The sequence below is a fragment of the Salmo trutta genome, chromosome 20 (assembly GCF_901001165.1).
Source record: "Salmo trutta chromosome 20, fSalTru1.1, whole genome shotgun sequence".
NCBI lineage: Eukaryota > Metazoa > Chordata > Actinopteri > Salmoniformes > Salmonidae > Salmo > Salmo trutta.
The window spans coordinates 18662476-18683124 of record NC_042976.1 but is presented as its reverse complement, the minus strand read 5'-3'; the positions used below and the strand labels follow the sequence as shown (position 1 = coordinate 18683124).

Below are 20649 nucleotides of genomic sequence, written 5' to 3'. Positions count from 1 at the left end.
GGTGTTTTTCTATGGGATACTGTGGGTAGTGTTCCTTGTATAGCGGTAAGCCTTACAGGACTGTTTATCGTCATTATTTTTGTATACGTTTGTTTTGGTTTTCCTTCTTTCTGCCGAATAAAAGAAGATGAGTATACACATTCCCGCTGCATTTTGGTCCAATCCTTACGACAACCGTGACAATAATTCACTGTACCACAATTCCAGTGGGTCAGAAGTTTACATACACTAAGTTGACTGAGCCTTTTAACAGCTTAGAAAATTCCAGAAAATGATGTCATGGCTTTAGAAGCTTCTGATAGGCTAATTGACATCATTTGAGTCAATTGGAGGTGGACCTGTGGACATAATTCAAGGCCTACCTTCAAACTCAGTGCCTCTTTGCTTGACATCATGGGGAAATCAAAAGAAATCAGCCAAGATCTCAGAAAAAAACGGTCTTGGCTGAAAGGGGGAGGCTTTCAAGCCAAAGAACACCTTCCCAACCGTGAAGCACGGGGGTGGCAGCATCATGTTGTGGGGGTGCTTTGCTGCAGGAGGGACTGGTGCACTTCACAAAATAGATGTTATCATGAGGGAGGAAAATTATGTGGATATATTGAAGCAACATCTCAAGACATCAGTCAGGAAGCTTGTGGAAGGCTACCTGAAACGTTTGACCCAAGTTAAACAATTTTAAGGCAATGCTACCAAATACTAATTGAGTGTATGAAAACTTCTGACCCACTGGGAATGTGATGAAAGAAATAAAAGCTGAAATAAAGCATTCTCTCTACTATTATTCTGGCATTCACATTTTTTAAATAAAGTGGTGATCCTAACTGACCCAAGACAGGGAATTTTTACTAGGATTAAATGTCAGGAATTGTGAAAAACTGAGTTTAAATGTATTTGGCTAAGGTGTATGTAAACTTCCGACTTCAACTGTTTCATCTCGGTATATCCCGCCCTTTTTATCCCCACACTATATATATCCCCTTCTGTATATTTCCCCTTCTGTATATCCCCCCGTATATCTCCCATATATCCCCCCATATATCCCCCCATATATCCCCCCATATATCCCCCTCATATATCCCCCCATATATGTATATATCCCACTTGTATATCTCCCCCCGTATATCCCCCCTGTATATCCCCCCGTATATCCCCCTCTCTATATATCATCCCGTATATCCCCCCTGTATATCCCCCCTGTATATCCCCCCTGTATATCCCCCTCTCTATATATCATCCCGTATATCCCACCCTTTTTATCCCCACACTGTATATTTCCCCCTCTGTATATCCCCACGTATATCTCCCAGTTGTATATCTCCCTCCCATATATCCCCCCATATATCCTCCTTATATATCCCCCTGTATGTCCCTCCCTCCTGTATCCCCCCTGTATATCTCCCGTGTATATCCCGCCCTTTGTACCCTCCCTGTATATCCCCTGTATATCCTCCACTGTATAGCCCCCTGAAAATCCCTCCTGTATTACCCCTCCAGTATACTCCCCGTATATACCACCCGCATATCCCCCCATACATCCAATCCCATATAACCCTTCCCATTTATCCCCCCATATATACTCATCCTGCATAGCCCCTCCAGTATACCCCCTTCCTCTATACCCCCCTCTGTATATCCCCCATATATCCCATAATTTTTATCCCCAGCCTGTATATTTCTCCCTCTGTATATCCCCCACCCCCTGTATATCTCCCACTGTATATCTCCCCCCTGTACATCCGCCCATATATCCTCCCCTTATACTGTATATCGAACCCCATATATATCCCCCCTGTATGTCCCCCCTCCTGTATATATCCCACTTGTACATCCCTCTCGTATATCCCGTCCTTGTACCCCCCCGTATATCCCCCTGTATATCCTCCGCTGTATATCCCCCCTGTATATCCCCCTTTATATATCTTCCTGTTTTTGTGAAACCATCCAGTAAAAAGGCAACATAACTTATTTAAGTTAGAATATGTTTCCTTCTCTTTCATTGATGAGCTACTCACATGTAACACTGCTATTGGTGGGCACCACCAGAGGGCTGACGCGGGCGTTCTTCACGATATCTTGCCAGTGGATGGTGTCTGCATGGCACAGGAACTTATTCTGGTCGACATACACACCGCCTTGTAGGATCTCTGTGGGATAGGAGAAAACACAGAGAAACACATCAGGACAAAGTACTAACCCACGAAGATGCACGCACACACACGAACACACGCATGGAGGCACGCGCACAAACACACACACACACACACACACACACACACACAGGTGTAGTGTACACCGCTAGATATGAGAGAAACTGCTAACGGAGACCTCAGCCCTGACTCCTCCATCCTCCACCAGATAGATTTGATGGATGAGGTTTTTAGAAGGTCAGACAGACAAATCCTTGTCTTATTGCTCTTATTATTAACCATAATCTAGTTTTGTTGTTGTTTTTCCTCTCTCCTCTTCCTCATACCAACAGATACACACACACGCAGACATGCCACACAGATACACACACACACACACACACTTGCACGCACAGACACACAAACACGCCGCAGCAGACATAAACATAGGAAATAACTATGTTGCCCCCCCATGATACCAAATCCATCCAGCCTGGATTTTAACCCCCAGCCAGCTAGAGAGAGAGAGACAACAACAGTAACACATTTGTAATTTCATGTTTCATCAGGGGAGGGAGGTGAGGATGAGATTATATCCTGGCTGAGTCCCAAATGGAACCTATTCATTATGGGCCCTGGTCAAAAGAACTGCAATAAAGGGAATAGGTTGCAATTTGGGATTCAGTCTGTCTTCTAATATTGATCATACTGTCCACCTCGGATCAGAGAGTTTACTGGGGCTGGAGGCGATCCAACCAGTCTCCTCTTTTCACCCCCACTAACTTCCCTTCCTCTCACAGTGCAATATTGTGTTCTCTGATTGGTTCACAGAGGGCAGCACCGATTATTCTCATCCTGGGATCCTCAGACAGAGTCCTTATCAAACCTATTCTAGACTATTCTCAAAGAAAGTCCTTGTCAGACCTAATCCAGACTCCAGCCGAATAAAAAAACAAAATAAAACCCCAGCTTGTTGCTAGAAGATTAGCATTATTTACAGAGCTGGCTTTCTCTCTCTCCACAATTGTGTGTGTGTCAGTGTGTGATGGGGGAATCTATCTCTATCTCCCCACAAGCAGATCAGCAATGTACGGTTATAACAGATGAGCAGTATTCATAACCCCTATGGCTGGCAGAAGCCCCGTAACAGAGTGTGTGTCTGTGTGTGTGTGTGTGTGTGTGTGTGTGTGTGTGTGTGTGTGTGTGTGTGTGTGTGTGTGTGTGTGTGTGTGTGTGTGTGTGTGTGTGGGTGGGTGGGTGGGTGGGTGGGTGCATGTATGTGTGTGTGTGTGTGTAACCTAGCAGTACCCGTAGCTCACTGATTAAAGCATACTCCACAGATGATGGGAGGTGGTGTTAATATGTTTTCTGCTTCTCTCTACAGGAGGGAAGGAACCTGGCGCTCATCACGGAAATTAATTCTCAGCCACGCTATGGGAGTGAGGGACCTTCCGCTAGGGTACGTGTGTGTCTGTTTGTGTGTGTCTGTGCGTGTGTGTGTTGGATGTTTCCGCTAGGATACGTGTGTGTGTGTGTGTGTGTGCGTGTGTGTGTGTGTGTGTGTGTGTGTGTGTGTGTGTGTGTGTGTGTGTGTGCGTGCGTGCGTGTGTGTGTGTGTTGGATGGTTCCGCTAGAGTATGTGTGTGTCTGTGCGTGTGTGTGTTGGATGGTTCCGCTAGGGTACGTGTGTGTGTGTGTGTGTGTGTGTGTGTGTGTGTGTGTGTGTGTGTGTGTGTGTGTGTGTGTGTGTGTGCGTGCGTGCGTGCGTGCGTGCGTGCGTGCGTGCGTGTGTGTGTTGGATGGTTCCGCTAGAGTATGTGTGGCACTCACAGCACAGAGGAAGGAGCAACCACTGCTCATAGGCAAACTGGGCTGTGCAGGGGACAAATAAACACTACCAAACAAACACAGCATAAAACCTCAGCATGACTTCCCTGACCCCCAATGTGTTTTTATGGACAAGAGGAGAGGCAATGTGGTGTGTGTGTGTGTGTGTCTGTGCGTTTGTGCATTAGTACATGTTTGACTTGTCTCTTTGAGCGTGGATGACCCTCTCTGCGTGTTCAGGCTCTGCTCAGTGTTTCAGAGTCCCTCGTTTTTAAACATGAGTTACACATGGGGCCTATGAGGTACGTCCGACAGATAGGAGGAATGTGGTTCACAACAAAGAAAACCAGAGAGAAAGCTTGGTAAGAACACGACCAGTATCTGATTGTTGTCACAACATTAAGACCCCAAAATATTATAATCGTGGGAATTATTGTTAAAAAGTCATACATTTCCACAGTTCAATTTTCCCCAAATGACAACAAACAGAAAGTCTAGCCTTGATAAATTAGCAGTATTTTTTAAATATTTGTTATATTAATCAGGGAGTCACCATTAAGACCAATGTCTCTTTTACGAGGGAGTCCCTGCATATACAACCTTACAAAATATACAGTGCCTTCGAAAAGGATTCAGACCCCTTAACTTTTTCCACATTTTGTTACGTTACAGCGTAATTTCTAAAATGTATTAAATAAAACATCTAATCCTCAGCAATCTACACACAATACCCCATAATGACAAAGTGAAAACAGTTTTTTAGACATTTTAGCAAAATCAATAAAAATTAAAACAGGAATACCTTATTTACATAAGTATTCAGACCCTTTACTATGAGACACGAAAGTGAGCTCAGGTGCATCCTGCTTCCATTGATCATCCTTGAGATGTTTCTACAACTTGATATTTGCTAAAATGTCTAAAAACCTGTTTTTGCTTTGTCATTATTGGGTATAGTGTGTAGATTGATGAGGGAAAAAACTATTTAAGCAATTTTAGAATAAGGCTGTAAGGCAGGTATTCCCAAACTGCGGCACGCGTACGTGCAATGCCATTGGGGGTGCGCCAAATTAAAATGTGATTCACATAAAACTTCCTTCACATTTTCAAACAGTCCATTAATATTTTTAAACGGTGTTATACATTTGGGTGAGGCTTTTTTCTCACTTGAGTAGCCTCGTTTCACAGCCCAAAGTTAAATTAAACCAACTAGTGTTCAGCGAAATAATAACACTATGTCAAATACAGGTAGCCTAGTCGAATAATTAACATCCAATCACATCCACCCGCCAACCCCCTCTTTTACGCTACTGCTACTCTCTGTTCATCATATAAGCCTTATCTTTAACCATATCTACATGTACATATTACCTCAATCAGCCTGACTGTATGTAGCCTCGCTACTTTTATAGCCTCGCTACTGTATATAGCCTGTCTTTTTACTGTTTGATTTCTTTACCTACCTATTGTTCACTAATATCTTTTTTTGCACTATTGGTTAGAGCCTGTAAGTAAGCATTTCACTGTAAGGTCTACACCTGTTGTATTCGGCGCACGTGACAAATAAACTTTGATTTGATTTGATTAACCGTTACTCTCACGCAGGAATTCCACTAATGGTCCGTATGTAGCCAAACATAGCTGCTGTTCATGTTGGTATCTGTACTGATGGCTCAAAAGCCATGACAGGGAGACATAGTGGAGTGGTAACGTGTGTGCAAGCAGTTGCTCCCAACGCCACTTGTGCACACTGCGGCATCCACCGAGAGGCTCTTGCTGCCAAGGGAATGCCTGACAGCTTGAAAGATGTTTTGGACACTACAGTTAAAATGGTTAACTTTGTTAAAGCAAGGCCCCTGAACTCTTGTGTATTTTATGCATTATGCAATGATATGGGCACCGACAATATAACGCTTTTACAACATACAGAAGTGCGCTGGTTATCAAGGGCCAAAGTATTGACACGTTTTTTTAAATTCAGAGACAAGTTTGAAGTTTTCTTTACTGACCATAATTTTCATTTGTCTGACCGCTTGCATGATGACAAGTTTCTCACACGATTGGCCTATCTGCGTGATGTTTTTTCTTGCCTGAATGATCTGAATCTAGGATTACAGGGACTCTCCACAAATATATTCAATGTGCAGGACAAAATTGAGGCTATGATTAAGAAGCTTGAGCTCTTCTCTGTCTGCATTAACAAGGACAAAACACAGGTCTTTCCATCATTGTATGATGTTTTGTGTGCAAATTAACTCATGCTTACAGACAATGTCAAATGTGATATAGCGAAGCCCCTGAGTGAGCTGGATGCGCAATTACGCATGTACTTTCCAGAAACGGACGACACAAACAACTGGATTCGTTATCCCTTTCATTCCCTGCCTCCAGTCCACTTACCGATAACTGAACAAGAGAGCCTCATCGAAATTGCAACACGTGGTTCTATAAAAATGTAATTTTATCCACATTTCTGGATAGGGCTGTGCTCAGAGTTTCTTGCCTAGGCAAATTGCACTGTTAAGACACTGATGCCCTTTGCAACCACGTACCTATGTGAGAGTGGATTCTCGGCCCTCAGTAGCATAAAAACTAAATACAAGCACAGACCGTGCGTGGAAAATGATTTAAGACTGAGACTCTCCAATACAAAACAACATTGCAGAGTTATGTTCATCCTTTCAAGCACACCCTTCTCATTAACCTGGAGTGAGATATTCACAATTTTTGATGAACAAATAAGATTTTATATCAAGTTCATTGAGACACCAAGTTCATTTACCTGGCACCAAGTTCACGAATCAAGTTCGTTGAGACACCACAGTAGTAGGCCTGATTAGGTAGGCAATCTGATGGCATGGTGCCAGGTAAACAACTTCTCCCTCAACAGCAAAACAAAGGCACTGGTTGTGGACTTCAGGAGAAACCAGGCTGGGCACGCCCCCATCATCATCAATGAGGCCGCCTTGCAGATGGTCAAAAACGGCAAGTTCCTCATCGTGCACATCGCCGAGAAGCTGAAATGGTCAAACCACACGGACACCGTGGTGAAGAAGGCACGTCAGCAACTCTTCAACCTCAAGATGCTGAAGAAATGTGACCTGTCCCAGATGGCCCTCACAGTGTTCTTTCTACAGGAGCACCACTGCCAGGCTGCATCACGTCCTGGTACGGCAACTCCACCGCTGCGGACCACAAGGCGCTTCAGAGGGTGGTGTGCTTAGCCTTCCAGGACACCTACAACACCAGGTTTTGCAGGAAGGCCAAGAAGATAATCAAGGACCCAAGCCACCCAAGCCATGGTCTATTCTCCCTGCTTCCTTCACTCCCATGCAGGCAGTACAGGAGCATCAGGGCACCCCCCCTCCCTCCTTGCTGCTCCCCTTACGTATATTGTACCCCCAAAAAAACAATTACCGTTCCCCCACCCACCCCGCAATGGACAATTATCATTGTTATAGTGTAAATGTGTATACTGTATATTACTCTTCCATTCACTCCTCACTTCCTCCCTGCTGCTCCCCCACGAACATTCCCCAATGGACTCTTCCCCTGCCCCCACCACCCAATGGTAATTTGTCATTGCTACAGTTGTAAATGTGTATATTATTATTATTACTATTATTATAATTGTTACTGTTCCATATTTTGTCTCATTGACTTTCACTGTAACCTGCAATTACATCTGTGTCCCTGTACATGGGACTAATAAACTCAATCTAATAGAATCTAATCCAAAGACAAAACATACCAATAAAAGTACTGTAAAAGAAAACAGTGCTAACTCTCCTACACAGTATACTGTGTGCTTTTGATTACAGTACCTACCATGGCCTGCTACACACTGTGCTGGTAGCTGTTGCTGGAAGTTGGTGTGTGTGTGTGTGTATGTGTGTGTGTGTGTGTGTGTGTGTGTGTGTGTGTGGCTGGTAGCGGAGGCCTCTGTTGATTGTTTAGTGGGTTGAGAACGGACTCTTAATTAGCCAATTCACTGAGCCTGTGTTCCCAGCTATCCCTGTTCCCCTGAGCCAATCACACACACACACATCTTTACACTACAATGGTATGGCAAAACATCTCTTCAGCCTCCCTCCCTTCCTCCCAGATCTCCCTCCCCTCCTCCCTCCATCCAAAACAGACCATCGGAGGAAAATAATAAGAAATGTAAGAAAGCAGAACAAATGTATGCAGCCAATTATTCCAAGGGGTAAATGCTCCTTCTGTTTTTTAATTGCAGAGTGGCGGTGAATTTTATTAACTCTGGGAGGCAGATATCAAACTTGGCTCATGCGGATCGAGTAGTTGGAATTGGAAAAGGCATTAATGGCCTCTTCAGAAAGGATGCAAATTATCGTCTTGTTGTTATTGTGCTACCTAATAAAATTATAAGGTGAAGATCATTCAGCGCAGATGCTCTACATGCATGTTTAATGTGAGGTCATTCTAGTGTGTATGTGTGCGTACACGTGTGTGTGTGTGTGTGGGTGTGTGTGTGTGGACGTGTTTAACTATTCTTGTGGGGACCAGAAGTCCCCACAAGAATAGTAAACTAACAACCATTTCACCAACTGGGGACATTTTGTTAGTCCCCACAAGGTGAAATGCTTTTTCTAGGGGGTTTAGGGTTAAGGTTAGAATTAGTGTTAGAATTACATTAAGGGATAGGGTTAGGATCTACGGTTAGTTTTAGGTTTAGGGCTAGGAGCTAGGGTTAGGTTTAGGGTTAGAGTTAAGGTTAGGTTTTTGGGTTAAGGTTAGGGTTAGGGTTAGGGTAAGAGTACGGGTTAGGGTTAGGGGTTATGGAAAATAGGATTTTGAATGGGACTGAATTCTGTGTCCCCACAAGGTTATCTGTACAAGGCCATGTGTGCATGTCTGTGTGTGTGTGTGCATGTGTGTGTGTTTTCCAAACCTGCCTCATACATCACAAATTCCCTCCATTATTGTGATGTGAAAGTCTTAACATGATAAATGAACAAAGGGAAAACAATACCTTGAAAAAAATCCATAAATGTATCATTCTTGTGCAATACTCAATGCCTAGGTTTACTTCCAATGTACTCTCTTCCTACCATACCTTTGACTGCACATTATGCCTTGAATCTATGCTATCGTGCCCAGAAACCGGCTCCTTTCTGTCACGCTCTGACCTAAGAGAGCTGTTTTTTCTCTGTTTAGTTAGGTCAGGGTGTGATAGGGGGTGGGCATTCTATGTTTTTTGTTTCTATGTTTTGGCCGGGTATGGTTTCCAATCAGAGGCAGCTGTCTCTGATTGGAAGCCATACTTAGGCAGCCTTTTCCCACTTGGTTTTCGTGGGTAGTTGCTTTCTGTTTAGTTTGTATAATCTGACAGAACTGTTGGCTGTCATTTTGTTTATTTTGTCTAGTTTTCATTATAATATATAACGATGAGCACTCAACACGCTGCACCTTGGTCTCCTCTATATGACACCCGTTACAGAACTACCCACCACGATTGGATCAAGCGGCGTGCCCGGGCAGAGATGGATACCTGGTCGACGGAGGATTGGATAGAAAGGAGAAACTGGACTTGGGGCCAGGTAATTGACAGGTATCGTAGCCTACTGGGGAAGAACGAGAGGCAGCCCCAAAACATTTTTTGGGGGGGGCACACGGGTAGTTTGGCGGGGCCAGGGGTGAGACCTGAGCCAACTCCCCGTGCTTATTGTGCTGAGCATGTGCCTGCCTCTCACACTCCCCCTCCAGTGCGCCTCCATAGCCCAATACGTCCTGTCCCTGCTCCTCGCACTCTCCCTCCAGTGCGCCTCCATAGCCCAGTACGTCCTGTGCCTGCTCCTTGCACTCTCCCTCCAGTGCGACTCCATAGCCCAGTACAGCCAGTGCCTGCTCTGAGCACCCGGTCCTCAGTGCGTCTCTCCAGTCCGGTGAGACCTGTTCCAGCTCCATGAGAAAAGCCTATAGTGATAATCTATGGTCCGAAGCCTGTAGAGATGATCCATGGCACAAAGCCTCCAGTGATGATCCATGGCCCGGAGCCTGTAGGGATGTTCCATGGCACGAAGCCCCAAGAGGTAATCCATGGCCCGGAGCCTGTAGGGGTAATCCATGGCAAGAAGCCTGTAGGGATTATCCATGGTCCGGAGCCTGTAGGGATAATCCATGGCAAGAAGCCTGTAGGGATGATCCATGGCCCGGAGCCTGTAGAGATGATCCATGGCACGAAGCCTCCAGTGATGATCCATGGCGCGGAACCTGTATTGATGATCCATGGCATGGAGCTTGCAGCAACGGTCCCTAGTCTGGAACCTACAACGACGCTCTCCAGTCCGGAGCCTCCGGCGACACTCCTCAGTCGGGAGCCTCCGGCGACGCTCCCCAATCCGGAGCCTCCGGCGACGCTCCCCAGTCCGGAGCCTCCGGCGACGCTCCCCAGTCCGGAGCCTCCGGCGACGCTCCCCAGTCCGGAGCCTCCGGCGGCAGTCCGCAGCCCGGAGTCTTCGGCGGCGGCCTTCAGCCCAGAGTTTTCAGCGGCGGTTGGCGTTCCAAAGTCTCCGGCGATGATCCACTGTCTGGTTCCTCCGGACACACAGAAGCGGGGGGATCAACGGGCGGTGGGGGTGCTACGCCCTGAACCAGAGCCGACACCAAGTTCAGGTTTGCGGCCGGGAGTCCACACCTCTGGGGGGGGGGGGGTACTGTCACGCTCTGACTTAAGAGAGCTGTTTTTTCTCTGTTTAGTTAGGTCAGGGTGTGATGGGGTGGGCATTCTATGTTTTTTGTTTCTATGTTTTGGTCAGGTATGGTTTCCAATCAGAGGCAGCTGTCGATCGTTGTCTCTGATTGGAAGCCATACTTAGGCAGCCTTTTCCCACTTGGTTTTCGTGGGTAGTTGCTTTCTGTTTAGTTTGTATAACCTGACGGAACTGTTGGCTGTCATTTTGTTTATTTTGTCTAGTGTTCGTTTTCATTAAAATATATGACGATGAGCACTCAACACGCTGCACCTTGGTCTCCTCTATATGACGCCCGTTACACTTTTACTCTCTGTTCCGAACGTGCTAGACGGCCAGTTCTTATAGCCTTTAGACGTACCCTTATCCTACTTCTCCTCTAATATTCTGGTGATGTAGAGGTTAATCCATGACCTGCAGTGCCTAGCTCCACTCCTACTCCCAGGTGCTCTCATTTGTTGACTTCTGTAACCGTAAAAGCCTTGGTTTCATGTATGTTAACATTAGAAGCCTACTCCCTACGTTTGCTTTATTCACTGCTTTAGCACATTCTGCCAACCCAGATGTCTTAGCCGTGTCTGAATCCTGGTTTAGGAAAACCACCAAAAACCCTGAAATTTAAATCTTTAACTATAACATTTTCCACCAAGATAGCACTGCCAAAGGGGGCGGTGTTGCAATCTACTGCAGAGATAGCCTGCAGAGTTCTGTCTTACTATCCAGGTCTGTACAAAAAAAAAGCTTTTACTTCTAAAAATTCACCTTTGCAGAAACAAGTCTCTCACCGTTGCAGCTTGCTATAGACCACCCTCTGCCCCTAGCTGTGCCCTGGACAACATATGTGAACTGATTGCCCCCCATCTATCTTCTGAGCTCGTGCTGCTAAGTGACCTAAACTGGGACATGCTTAACACCCCGGCCATCCTACAATCTAAGCTTGATGCCCTCAATCTCACACAAATTATCAATGAACCTACCAGGTACAACCCAAAATCGGTAAACATGGGCACCCTCATAGATGTCATCCTAACTAATTCAAACTCCAAATACACCTCTGCTGTTTTCAACCAAGATCTCAGCGATCACTGCCTTACTGCCTGCATCCGTGATGGGTCTGCGGTCAAACGACCACCCCTCATCACTGTCAAACGCTCCCTAAAACACTTCAGCGAACAGGCCTTTCTAATCGACCTGGCCGGGGTATCCTGGAATGACATTGACCTCATCCCGTCAGTAGAGGATGCATGGTTATTCTTTAAATGTGCCTTTCTCACCATCTTAAATAAGCATGCTCTAATCATTTTTTTAACCAGCAATAGATATAGCCCTTGGTTCACTCCAGACCTGTCTGTCCTTGACCAGCACAAAGACATCCTGTGGCGTTCTGCATTATCATCGAATAGTCCCCGTGATATGCAACTTTTCAGGGAAGTTAGGAACCAATATACACAGGCAGTTAGGAAAGCAAAGACTAGCTTTTTCAAACAGAAATGTGCATCCTGTAGTACAAACTCAAAAAATATCTGGGACACTGTAAAGTCTATGGAGAATAAGAGCACTTCCTCCCAGCTGCCCACTGCACTGAGGCCAGAAAACACTGTCACTACCGATAAATCCACAATAATTGAGAATTTCAATAAGCATTTTTCTACGGCTGGCCATACTTTCCACCTGGCTACCCCTACACCGGTCAACAGCCCTGCGCTCCCCACAGTAACTCTCCCAAACCTCCCCCACTTCTCCTTCACCCAAATCCAGACAGATGATGTTCTGAAAGAGCGGCAAAATCTGGACCCCTACAAATCAGCCGGGCTAGACAATCTGCCGAAATTGTTGCAACCCCTATTACTAGCCTGTTCAACCTCTCTTTCGTATCGTCTGAGATTCCCATAGATTGGAAAGCTGCCGCGGTCATCCCCCTCTTCAATCGGGGAGACACTAGACCCTAACTGCTATGATATCATAACCGCATCGATTTGAGACATTACTGTGCAGCCGTATTCATCGACCTGGCTAAGGCTTTCGACTCTGTCAATCACAACATTCTTATTGGCAGACTCAACAGCCTTGGTTTTTCAAATGATTGCCTTGGTTCACCAACTACTTCTCCGATAGATTTCATTATGTCAAATCGGAGGGCCTGTTGTCCAGACCTCTGGCAGTCTCTATGGGGGGGCCGACTCTCTTGTCTGTATACATCAATGATGTCGCTCTCGCTGCTCGTGATTCTTTGATCCACCTCTACTAAGAAGACACCATTCTCTATACCTCTGGCCCTTCTTTGGACACTGTGTTAACTAACCTCCAGATGAGCGTCAATGCCATACAACTCTCCGTTCGTGGCCTCCAACTGCTCTTAAATGCAAGTAAAACTAAACGCATGCTCTTCAACCAATCGCTGACCGCACCTGCCTGCCCGTCCAGCATCACTACTCTGGATGGTTCTGACTTAGAATATGTGGACAACTACAAATACCTAGGTGTCTGGTTAGACTTTAAACTCTCCTTCCAGACTCGCATTAAACATCTCCAATCCTAAATTAAATCTAAAATCAGCTTCCTATTTCGCAACAAAGCATCCTTCACTCATGCTGCCAAACATACCCTCGTAAAACTGACCATCCTACCGATCCTCGACTTCGGCGATGTCATTTACAAAATATACTCCAACACTCTACTCAACAAATTGGATGAAGCCTATCACAGTGCCATCCGTTTTGTCACCAAAGCCCCATATACTACCCACCACTGCGACCTGTATGCTCTCGTTGGCTGGCCCTCGCTTCATACTCGTCACCAAACCCACTCGCTCCAGATCATCTACAAGTCTCTGCTAGGTAAAGCCCCGCCTTATCTCAGCTCACTGGTCACCATAGCCTCACCCACCCGTTGCATGCTCTCCAGCAGGTATATCTCACTGGTCACCCCCAAAGCCAATTCTTCCTTTTGCCACCTCTCCTTCCAGTTCTCTGCTGCCAATGACTGGAACGAACTGCAAAAATCTCTGAAGCTGGAGACTCTTACCTCCCTCACTAGCTTTAAGCACCAGCTGTCAGAGCAGCTCACAGATCACTGCTTATCTGTAAATAGCCCATCCAATCTACCACATCCCCATACTGTTTTTATGTATTTGTCTTGCTCCTTTGCACCCCAGTATATCTACTTGCACATTCATCTTCTGCACATCCTACCATTCCAGTGTTTAATTGCTATATTGTAATTACTTCGCCACCATGGCCTATTTATTGCCTTACCTCTCTTATCCTACCTCATTTGCACATGCTGTATATAGATTTTTCTACTGTATTATTGATTGTATGTTTGTTTATTCCATGTGTAACTCTGTGTTGTTGTATCTGTCAAACTACTTTGCTTTGTCTTGGGCAGGTTGCAGTTGCAAATGAGAACTTGTTCTCAACTAGCCTACCTGGTTAAATAAAGGTGAATTAAAAATATTAATATATATACTGCTCAAAAAAATAAAGGGAACACTTAAACAACACATCCTAGATCTGAATGAAAGAAATAATCTTATTAAATACTTTTTTCTTTACATAGTTGAATGTGCTGACAACAAAATCACACAAAAATAATCAATGGAAATCCAATTTATCAACCCATGGAGGTTTGGTCTTCAAAAAGAAAGGAGGACCAAGGCACTCTTCATATAATTGATTAAAATGCCTTTATTAGTATGGCATGTTCAATAGAAACAATGTTTTTTAAAAAACGACGCGTTTCGGCTGCATGGCCTTCATCAGGGTGTACAAAGAAATAATACAATGTTCTCTGTTTAACAGCTTTTCCAATTAACCCTAATTAGAAGGGGGAGTGGTTAAAATTGATTGGACACACCTAGGAAGCAATAGTATACACACTTTAAAGTGAAATGCTGTAGCTATGTTATCATAAAAATGTAACTCCAAACTAGAAGTATCAGAACACTTAGAAAGGTAGTTCTAACCTTAAATATGTCTGGGCGAAGTGTCAAGAATAAGAAAGCAATACATTCCATAGTACACTAGAACACAGCAAAACATGAACAACAAGAGTCTAAACATAGCTGAGGGCAATTGAGCAAAGATATCCACTAGATGACAGCAAATGTAACCATCACAACCATGGAGGTTTGGATTTGGAGTCACACTCAAAACTAAAGTGGAAAACCACACTACAGGCTGATCCAACTTTGATGTAATGTCCTTAAAACAAGTCAAAATGAGGCTCAGTAGTGTGTGTGGCCTCCACGTGCCTGTATGACCTCCCTACAACGCCTGGGCATGCTCCTGATGAGGTGGCGGATGGTCTCCTGAGGGATCTCCTCCCAGACCTGGACTAAAGCATCCGCCAACTCCTGGACAGTCTGTGGTGCAACGTGGCATTGGTGGATGGAGCGAGACATGATGTCCCAGATGTGCTCAATTGGATTCAGGTCTGGGGAACGGGCGGGCCAGTCCATAGCATCAATGCCTTCCTCTTGCAGGAACTGCTGACACACTCCAGCCACATGAGGTCTTAGCATTGTCTTGAATTAGGAGGAACCCAGGGCCAACCGCACCAGCATATGGTCTCACAAGGGGTCTGAGGATCTCATCTCGGTACCTAATGGCAGTCAGGCTACCTCTGGCGAGCACATGGAGGGCTGTGCGGCCCCCCAAAGAAATGCCACCCCACACCATGACTGACCCACCGCCAAACCGGTCATGCTGGAGGATATTGCAGGCAGCAGAACGTTCTCCACGGCGTCTCCAGACTCTGTCACGTCTGTCACGTGGTCAGTGTGAACCTGCTTTCATCTGTGAAGAGCACAGGGCGCCAGTGGCGAATTTGCCAATCTTGGTGTTCTCTGGCAAATGCCAAACGTCCTGCACGGTGTTGGGCTGTAAGCACAACCCCCACCTATGGACGTCGGGCCCTCATACCACCCTCATGGAGTCTGTTTCTGACCGTTTGAGCAGACACATGCACATTTGTGGCCTGCTGGAGGTCATTTTGCAGGGCTCTGGCAGTGCTTCTCCTGCTCCTCCTTGCACAAAGGAGGAGGTAGAGGTCCTGCTGCTGGGTTGTTGCCCTCCTACGGCCTCCTCCACGTCTCCTGATGTACTGGCCTGTCTCCTGGTAGCGCCACCATGCTCTGGACACTACGCTGACAGACACAGCAAACCTTCTTGCCACAGCTCGCATTGATGTGCCATCCTGGATGAGCTGCACTACCTGAGCCACTTGTGTGGGTTGTAGACTCCGTCTCATGCTACCACTAGAGTGAAAGCACCGCCAGCATTCAAAAGTGACCAAAACATCAACCAGGAAGCATAGGAACTGAGAAGTGGTCTGTGGTTACCACCTGCAGAACCACTCCTTTATTGGGGGTGTCTTGCTTATTGCCTATAATTTCCACCTGTTGTCTATTCCATTTGCACAACAGCATGTGAAATTTATTGTCAATCAGTGTTGCTTCCTAAGTGGACAGTTTGATTTCACAGAAGTGTGATTGACTTGGAGTTACATTGTGTTGTTTAAGTGTTCCCTTTATTTTTTTGAGCAGTGTATATATTTTTATATCTATAGGCTACACTGATTATTTTAGGCTATCTGGCAGTAGCATGTAAGCCTAAGCTTTAAGGCCTAATTGTATGCACGCCAAATAGCCTACACGCCAATCACCAATTGCTTTTAGGAATGGCTAGAAAAAGTTAGCGTCAATCCAAGTTTAATTCAACAAGAGAAAAGCTGTGAAATGGAGAGAAAATGACCAGAAAGGGAATATTTGGGAAAGATTTGGTGAAGTGGTAAAACAGGATGATAGCAGTGCCGGCTATGTTATGTGTGATGATTGTGAGGCGCTATACAAATTTGACAGTCACAAGACGGGGACTTCAATTAAGCCTACGGCACGTCAAGGAAACTATAGCCTACTGTTTAGGGCTGAGATTCCCAATTTAATCGTAAGAACCATAGGATTCTAAGATGAATTTAGGATGCTTTCGGGAAACCGGGCCCAGATGGGTTAAATGGAAACTGAAATCTGGACACTGACTGTAGGTCTATAACCTCTCACATGTAGCCTTCATATTAACTCCTGCAGAATTAAGCATTTCATGCAGTAAACTGATACACCAAATGTAGGCAAAATGTTGAATCAGGAACGGGAGAGTAGAGTGGATTCTTACTTTATCACATGTACTTGGGTCATTGCGGATGGGTTATTAGCAATTGCTGGCGGGTTCTGGTGAACGAACAGCTTACCCACGCACCACTAACACACACACACACACACACACACACACCATAACTCAATCCTCCTGATTCCCACTTAAAAGCAGGAAGTAGGAAGTACCAGTGTGTCACCTCAATAAGAAAGTGGTCAGATTAAGTGAATGCTAAGCCACTGTTTCGCTAGCATAGAATGCAATATGTTCCGGGTTCAGTCACCGGCTTCATTAATAAGTGCATTGACGATGTTGTCCCCACAGTGACAGTACCACATATCCCAACCAGAAGCCATGGATTACAGGCAACATCCACACTGAGCTAAAGTCTAGAGCTGACGCTTTCTAGGAGCGGAACACTAATCCGGACCTTTATACAAAATCCTGCTTCGCCCTCTGACGAACCATCAAACAGGCAAAGCATCAATACAGGACCAAGATTGAATCCTACTACACCAGCTCTGATGCACTTCGGATGTGGCAGGTCTTGCAAACTATTACAAAGGGAAACCCAGCCACGAACTGCCCAGTGATTTGAGGCTACCAGACAACCTAAAAGCCTTCTATGCTCGCTTCGAGGCAAGCAACACTGAACCATGCATGAGAGCCACAACTGTTCCAGACAACTGTGTGATCACGCTCTCCGTAGCCGATGTGAGTAAGACCTTTAAACAGGTTAACATTCAGAAGAATGCAGGGCCAGATGGATTACTAGGTTGCGTACTCAGAGCATGCGCTGACCAGCTGGCAAGTGTCTTCACTGACATTTTTAACTGCTCCCTAACCCAGTCTATAATAGCTACATGTTTCAAGCAGGTCCACCATAGTCCCTTTGACCAAGAACGCCAATTTAATTAAAGGACTATTGCCCCGTAGCACTCACATCTGAAATGCTTCGGTTATGGCTCACATCAACACCATCATCCCAGACACTCTGGACCCACTCCAATTTGCATACCGCCCCAACAGATCCACAGATGACACAATCTCTATTGCACTCCACATTGCCCTTTTCCACTTGGACAAGAGGAACACTTATGTGAGAATGCTGTTCATCAACGACAGCTCAGTGTTCAACACCATCATACCCTCCAAGCTCATCACTAAGCTAAGGACCCTGGGACTGAACACCTCCCTCTGTAACTAGATCCTGGCCTTCCTGACTGGCCACCCCCAGGTGGTGACATCCGCCTCCCTGACCCTCAACATTGGGGCCCCACAGGGGTGTGTGCTTAGTCCCCTCCTGTACTCCCTTGTTCAGTCCCCTCCTGCTTAGTGTTTAGTCCCTTCCTGTACTCCCTGGCTGCATCACCACTTGATATAACAACTGCTTGGCATCCGACCGCAAGGCGCTACAGAGGGTAGTGCGTACAGCCCAGTACATCACTGGGGCCGAGCTCCCTGCCATCCAGGACCTCTATACCAGGTGGTGTAAGAGAAAGGCTCCAAAAATTGTCAAAGGCTCCGGCCACCCAAGTCATAGACAGCAAGCGGTACCAATGCACCAAATGTGGATCCAACAGGACCCTGAACAGTTTCTACCCCCAAGCAATAAGACTGCTAAATAGTTAATTAAATAGTTACCTTTAGCTACCTTTAGCTACCTTTACTATCTGCATTGACCATTTTTTACTAATCACATATGCTGCTGCTACTGTTTATTAAATGTCACTTCATTCCTAGTTATACAGTATGTAAAAATCTACCTCAATTACCTCGTATCCCCTCGGTACTGGTACCCCTTGTATATAGCCTTGTATATATTGTTACTCATTGTGTATTTATTATACATTTTACTATTAAGTGTTTAACTTTTTCTATTATTTCTCTATTTTCTTTCTCTCTGCATTGTTGGGAACGTCCAGCCAGCAGATGTGTCCCTTTCATAGCACACAGCAAATGTGTGGCTAATGTTAACCTTGTGTTGATTTTTTTGTGTAAGATTTCTAGTGTTGATTCAAGAGTTAAATTAACACTGTAAAGAGTCAAATCAACACTCAGTGGTGTAAAATAACCCCAATGTTTGCATTAATAACCAGAGTTGAACCAAAACAACACCCATCATTATCATATTTCCCAGCTTGCTCTATTGCAGGTAGATTTTTATAATCGTTTGTTTCAATATCTTTGTTTTTGCATGTACATTGATTGACGAATTAATCTTACGCTACTGAAATATAAATAACATACATTTTCCAGTCTGTTACTTTGACTTATTGCACCCGTTACCGAAATGGTTGCACCAGTTTAGATGTTAAAGGTAGTCTCATATCCTATTATTCCCAACTCTGGCTGTCATTCTGAATGCAGGTTGCAGGTGAATACATTTTTTAAATGGTTGATATCCCCACTCTTGCTGGATTACTATAGGAATTACACATCCCTTTGCAAGCCAGCATAATGTGATTTACAGACCTGATCTGGCCTGTAAACTATGCGTTTCAGGCCACTGTATTAGGGTAAAACTAGGCCCTCAAAAGAAGGCTTTATGAAATATGTATTGTATTAAATAATTTAATTTCAGTGATAACATATTCACTTGGATCTCACATGAATGAATGCAACAGACATGTCTCTGTCACTAGCAAACACAGTCATGGGTGGTACTGGTAATGCTATAATTCACTCGAAAGGCACTCTACAGCAGGGCTATTCAATTCCGGTCCTGGAGGGCCGAAACATTTCTGGTTTGGGATTTTTGTATGGTTCTTTAAAGAACCCTAAAATGGTTCCCCTATGGCATCACTCTCAAAAGCCTTATTTGGTTCTAACTTGCACCTTTATGCTTAATAAGAGTAGGGAACAATGGGCATAGTGTAGTAAATTGAATCACATTTATCTTCCTGAGATCATCTAAAGAGCCAATTACCAATCAGCAATATACTAACATGGACCCCAGAAGGGTGCACCTTGAAAAATATGAATTAGTCTATACAAGACTGAACATAACTAAAGAACCATACTGTTCACAATGCTGCAGCGCTACAATATACATCATCAACTGTACTTCTCTAAGTGATAAGTAAGAAGTAAGGCATCGGTCTCGTCAAAAGTTGTGACCTATATGGGGACTAGGGTGCCATTTGAGTCACAGACAGTGTTGCCTACAGGAGTAGCAATGCTGGAACGACCATATCAGTCAATGTTAGTGTCTTGGCTGGCACCGGTTGCTCTTTGAGTGCCCCTGTACCCACAGAGAGAGAGTGAGAGAGACATAGATAAATATATATATAGAGAGAGATAAATAGAGAGAGAGAGAGAGAGAGAGAGAGAGAGAGAGAGAGAGAGAGAGAGAGAGAGAGAGAGAAGCAGTGTGAGAAGGAAGGGGGGCAGTCCCTGTCTCTTCTGTTCAAACAGGTGATCTCCTCTCTCATCAATCACTCTCACACATTCACATACACACAAACACACACGTGCACGCTCGCACCCGCACACACACACGCCCATACATGCAATACAGTCCGTCTCATCCCAGCCTGGCCTACTGAGCCCTGTTTCGTTACCAAGGATATCTCTGTGACAAATCGAGGCTGAGTAAACTTGAACAAACAATAAGAGAAACAAAACCACAGAGCGCTTACAGAACTGTGCCAACAACACTAATACAACCACCGATGTGACCACTAGATGTGACTTCATTCTAATACAACCACTAAAACTCAGACGTTACCCACAGGAGGTTGGTGGCACCTTAATTGGGGAGAACACGCTCGTGGTAATGGCTGGAGTGGAATGGCTGGAATGGAATCAAATTCATCAAACATATGATTTCCA

The 20649-nt window shown here is 45.1% G+C and overlaps 1 protein-coding gene across 2 annotated transcripts in view; it reads right to left on the bottom strand.

Annotated features, from left to right (window-relative positions):
• The window catches only part of LOC115155636 (receptor tyrosine-protein kinase erbB-4-like), a 567818-nt gene that overhangs the window by 176422 nt on the left and 370747 nt on the right, over positions 1-20649 (bottom strand). For both annotated transcript variants that reach the window (XM_029702449.1, XM_029702450.1), the window contains exon 4: positions 2013-2144. In XM_029702449.1, the coding sequence (XP_029558309.1) occupies positions 2013-2144 (132 nt within the window). The remainder of the gene's footprint in view (positions 1-2012; positions 2145-20649) is intronic.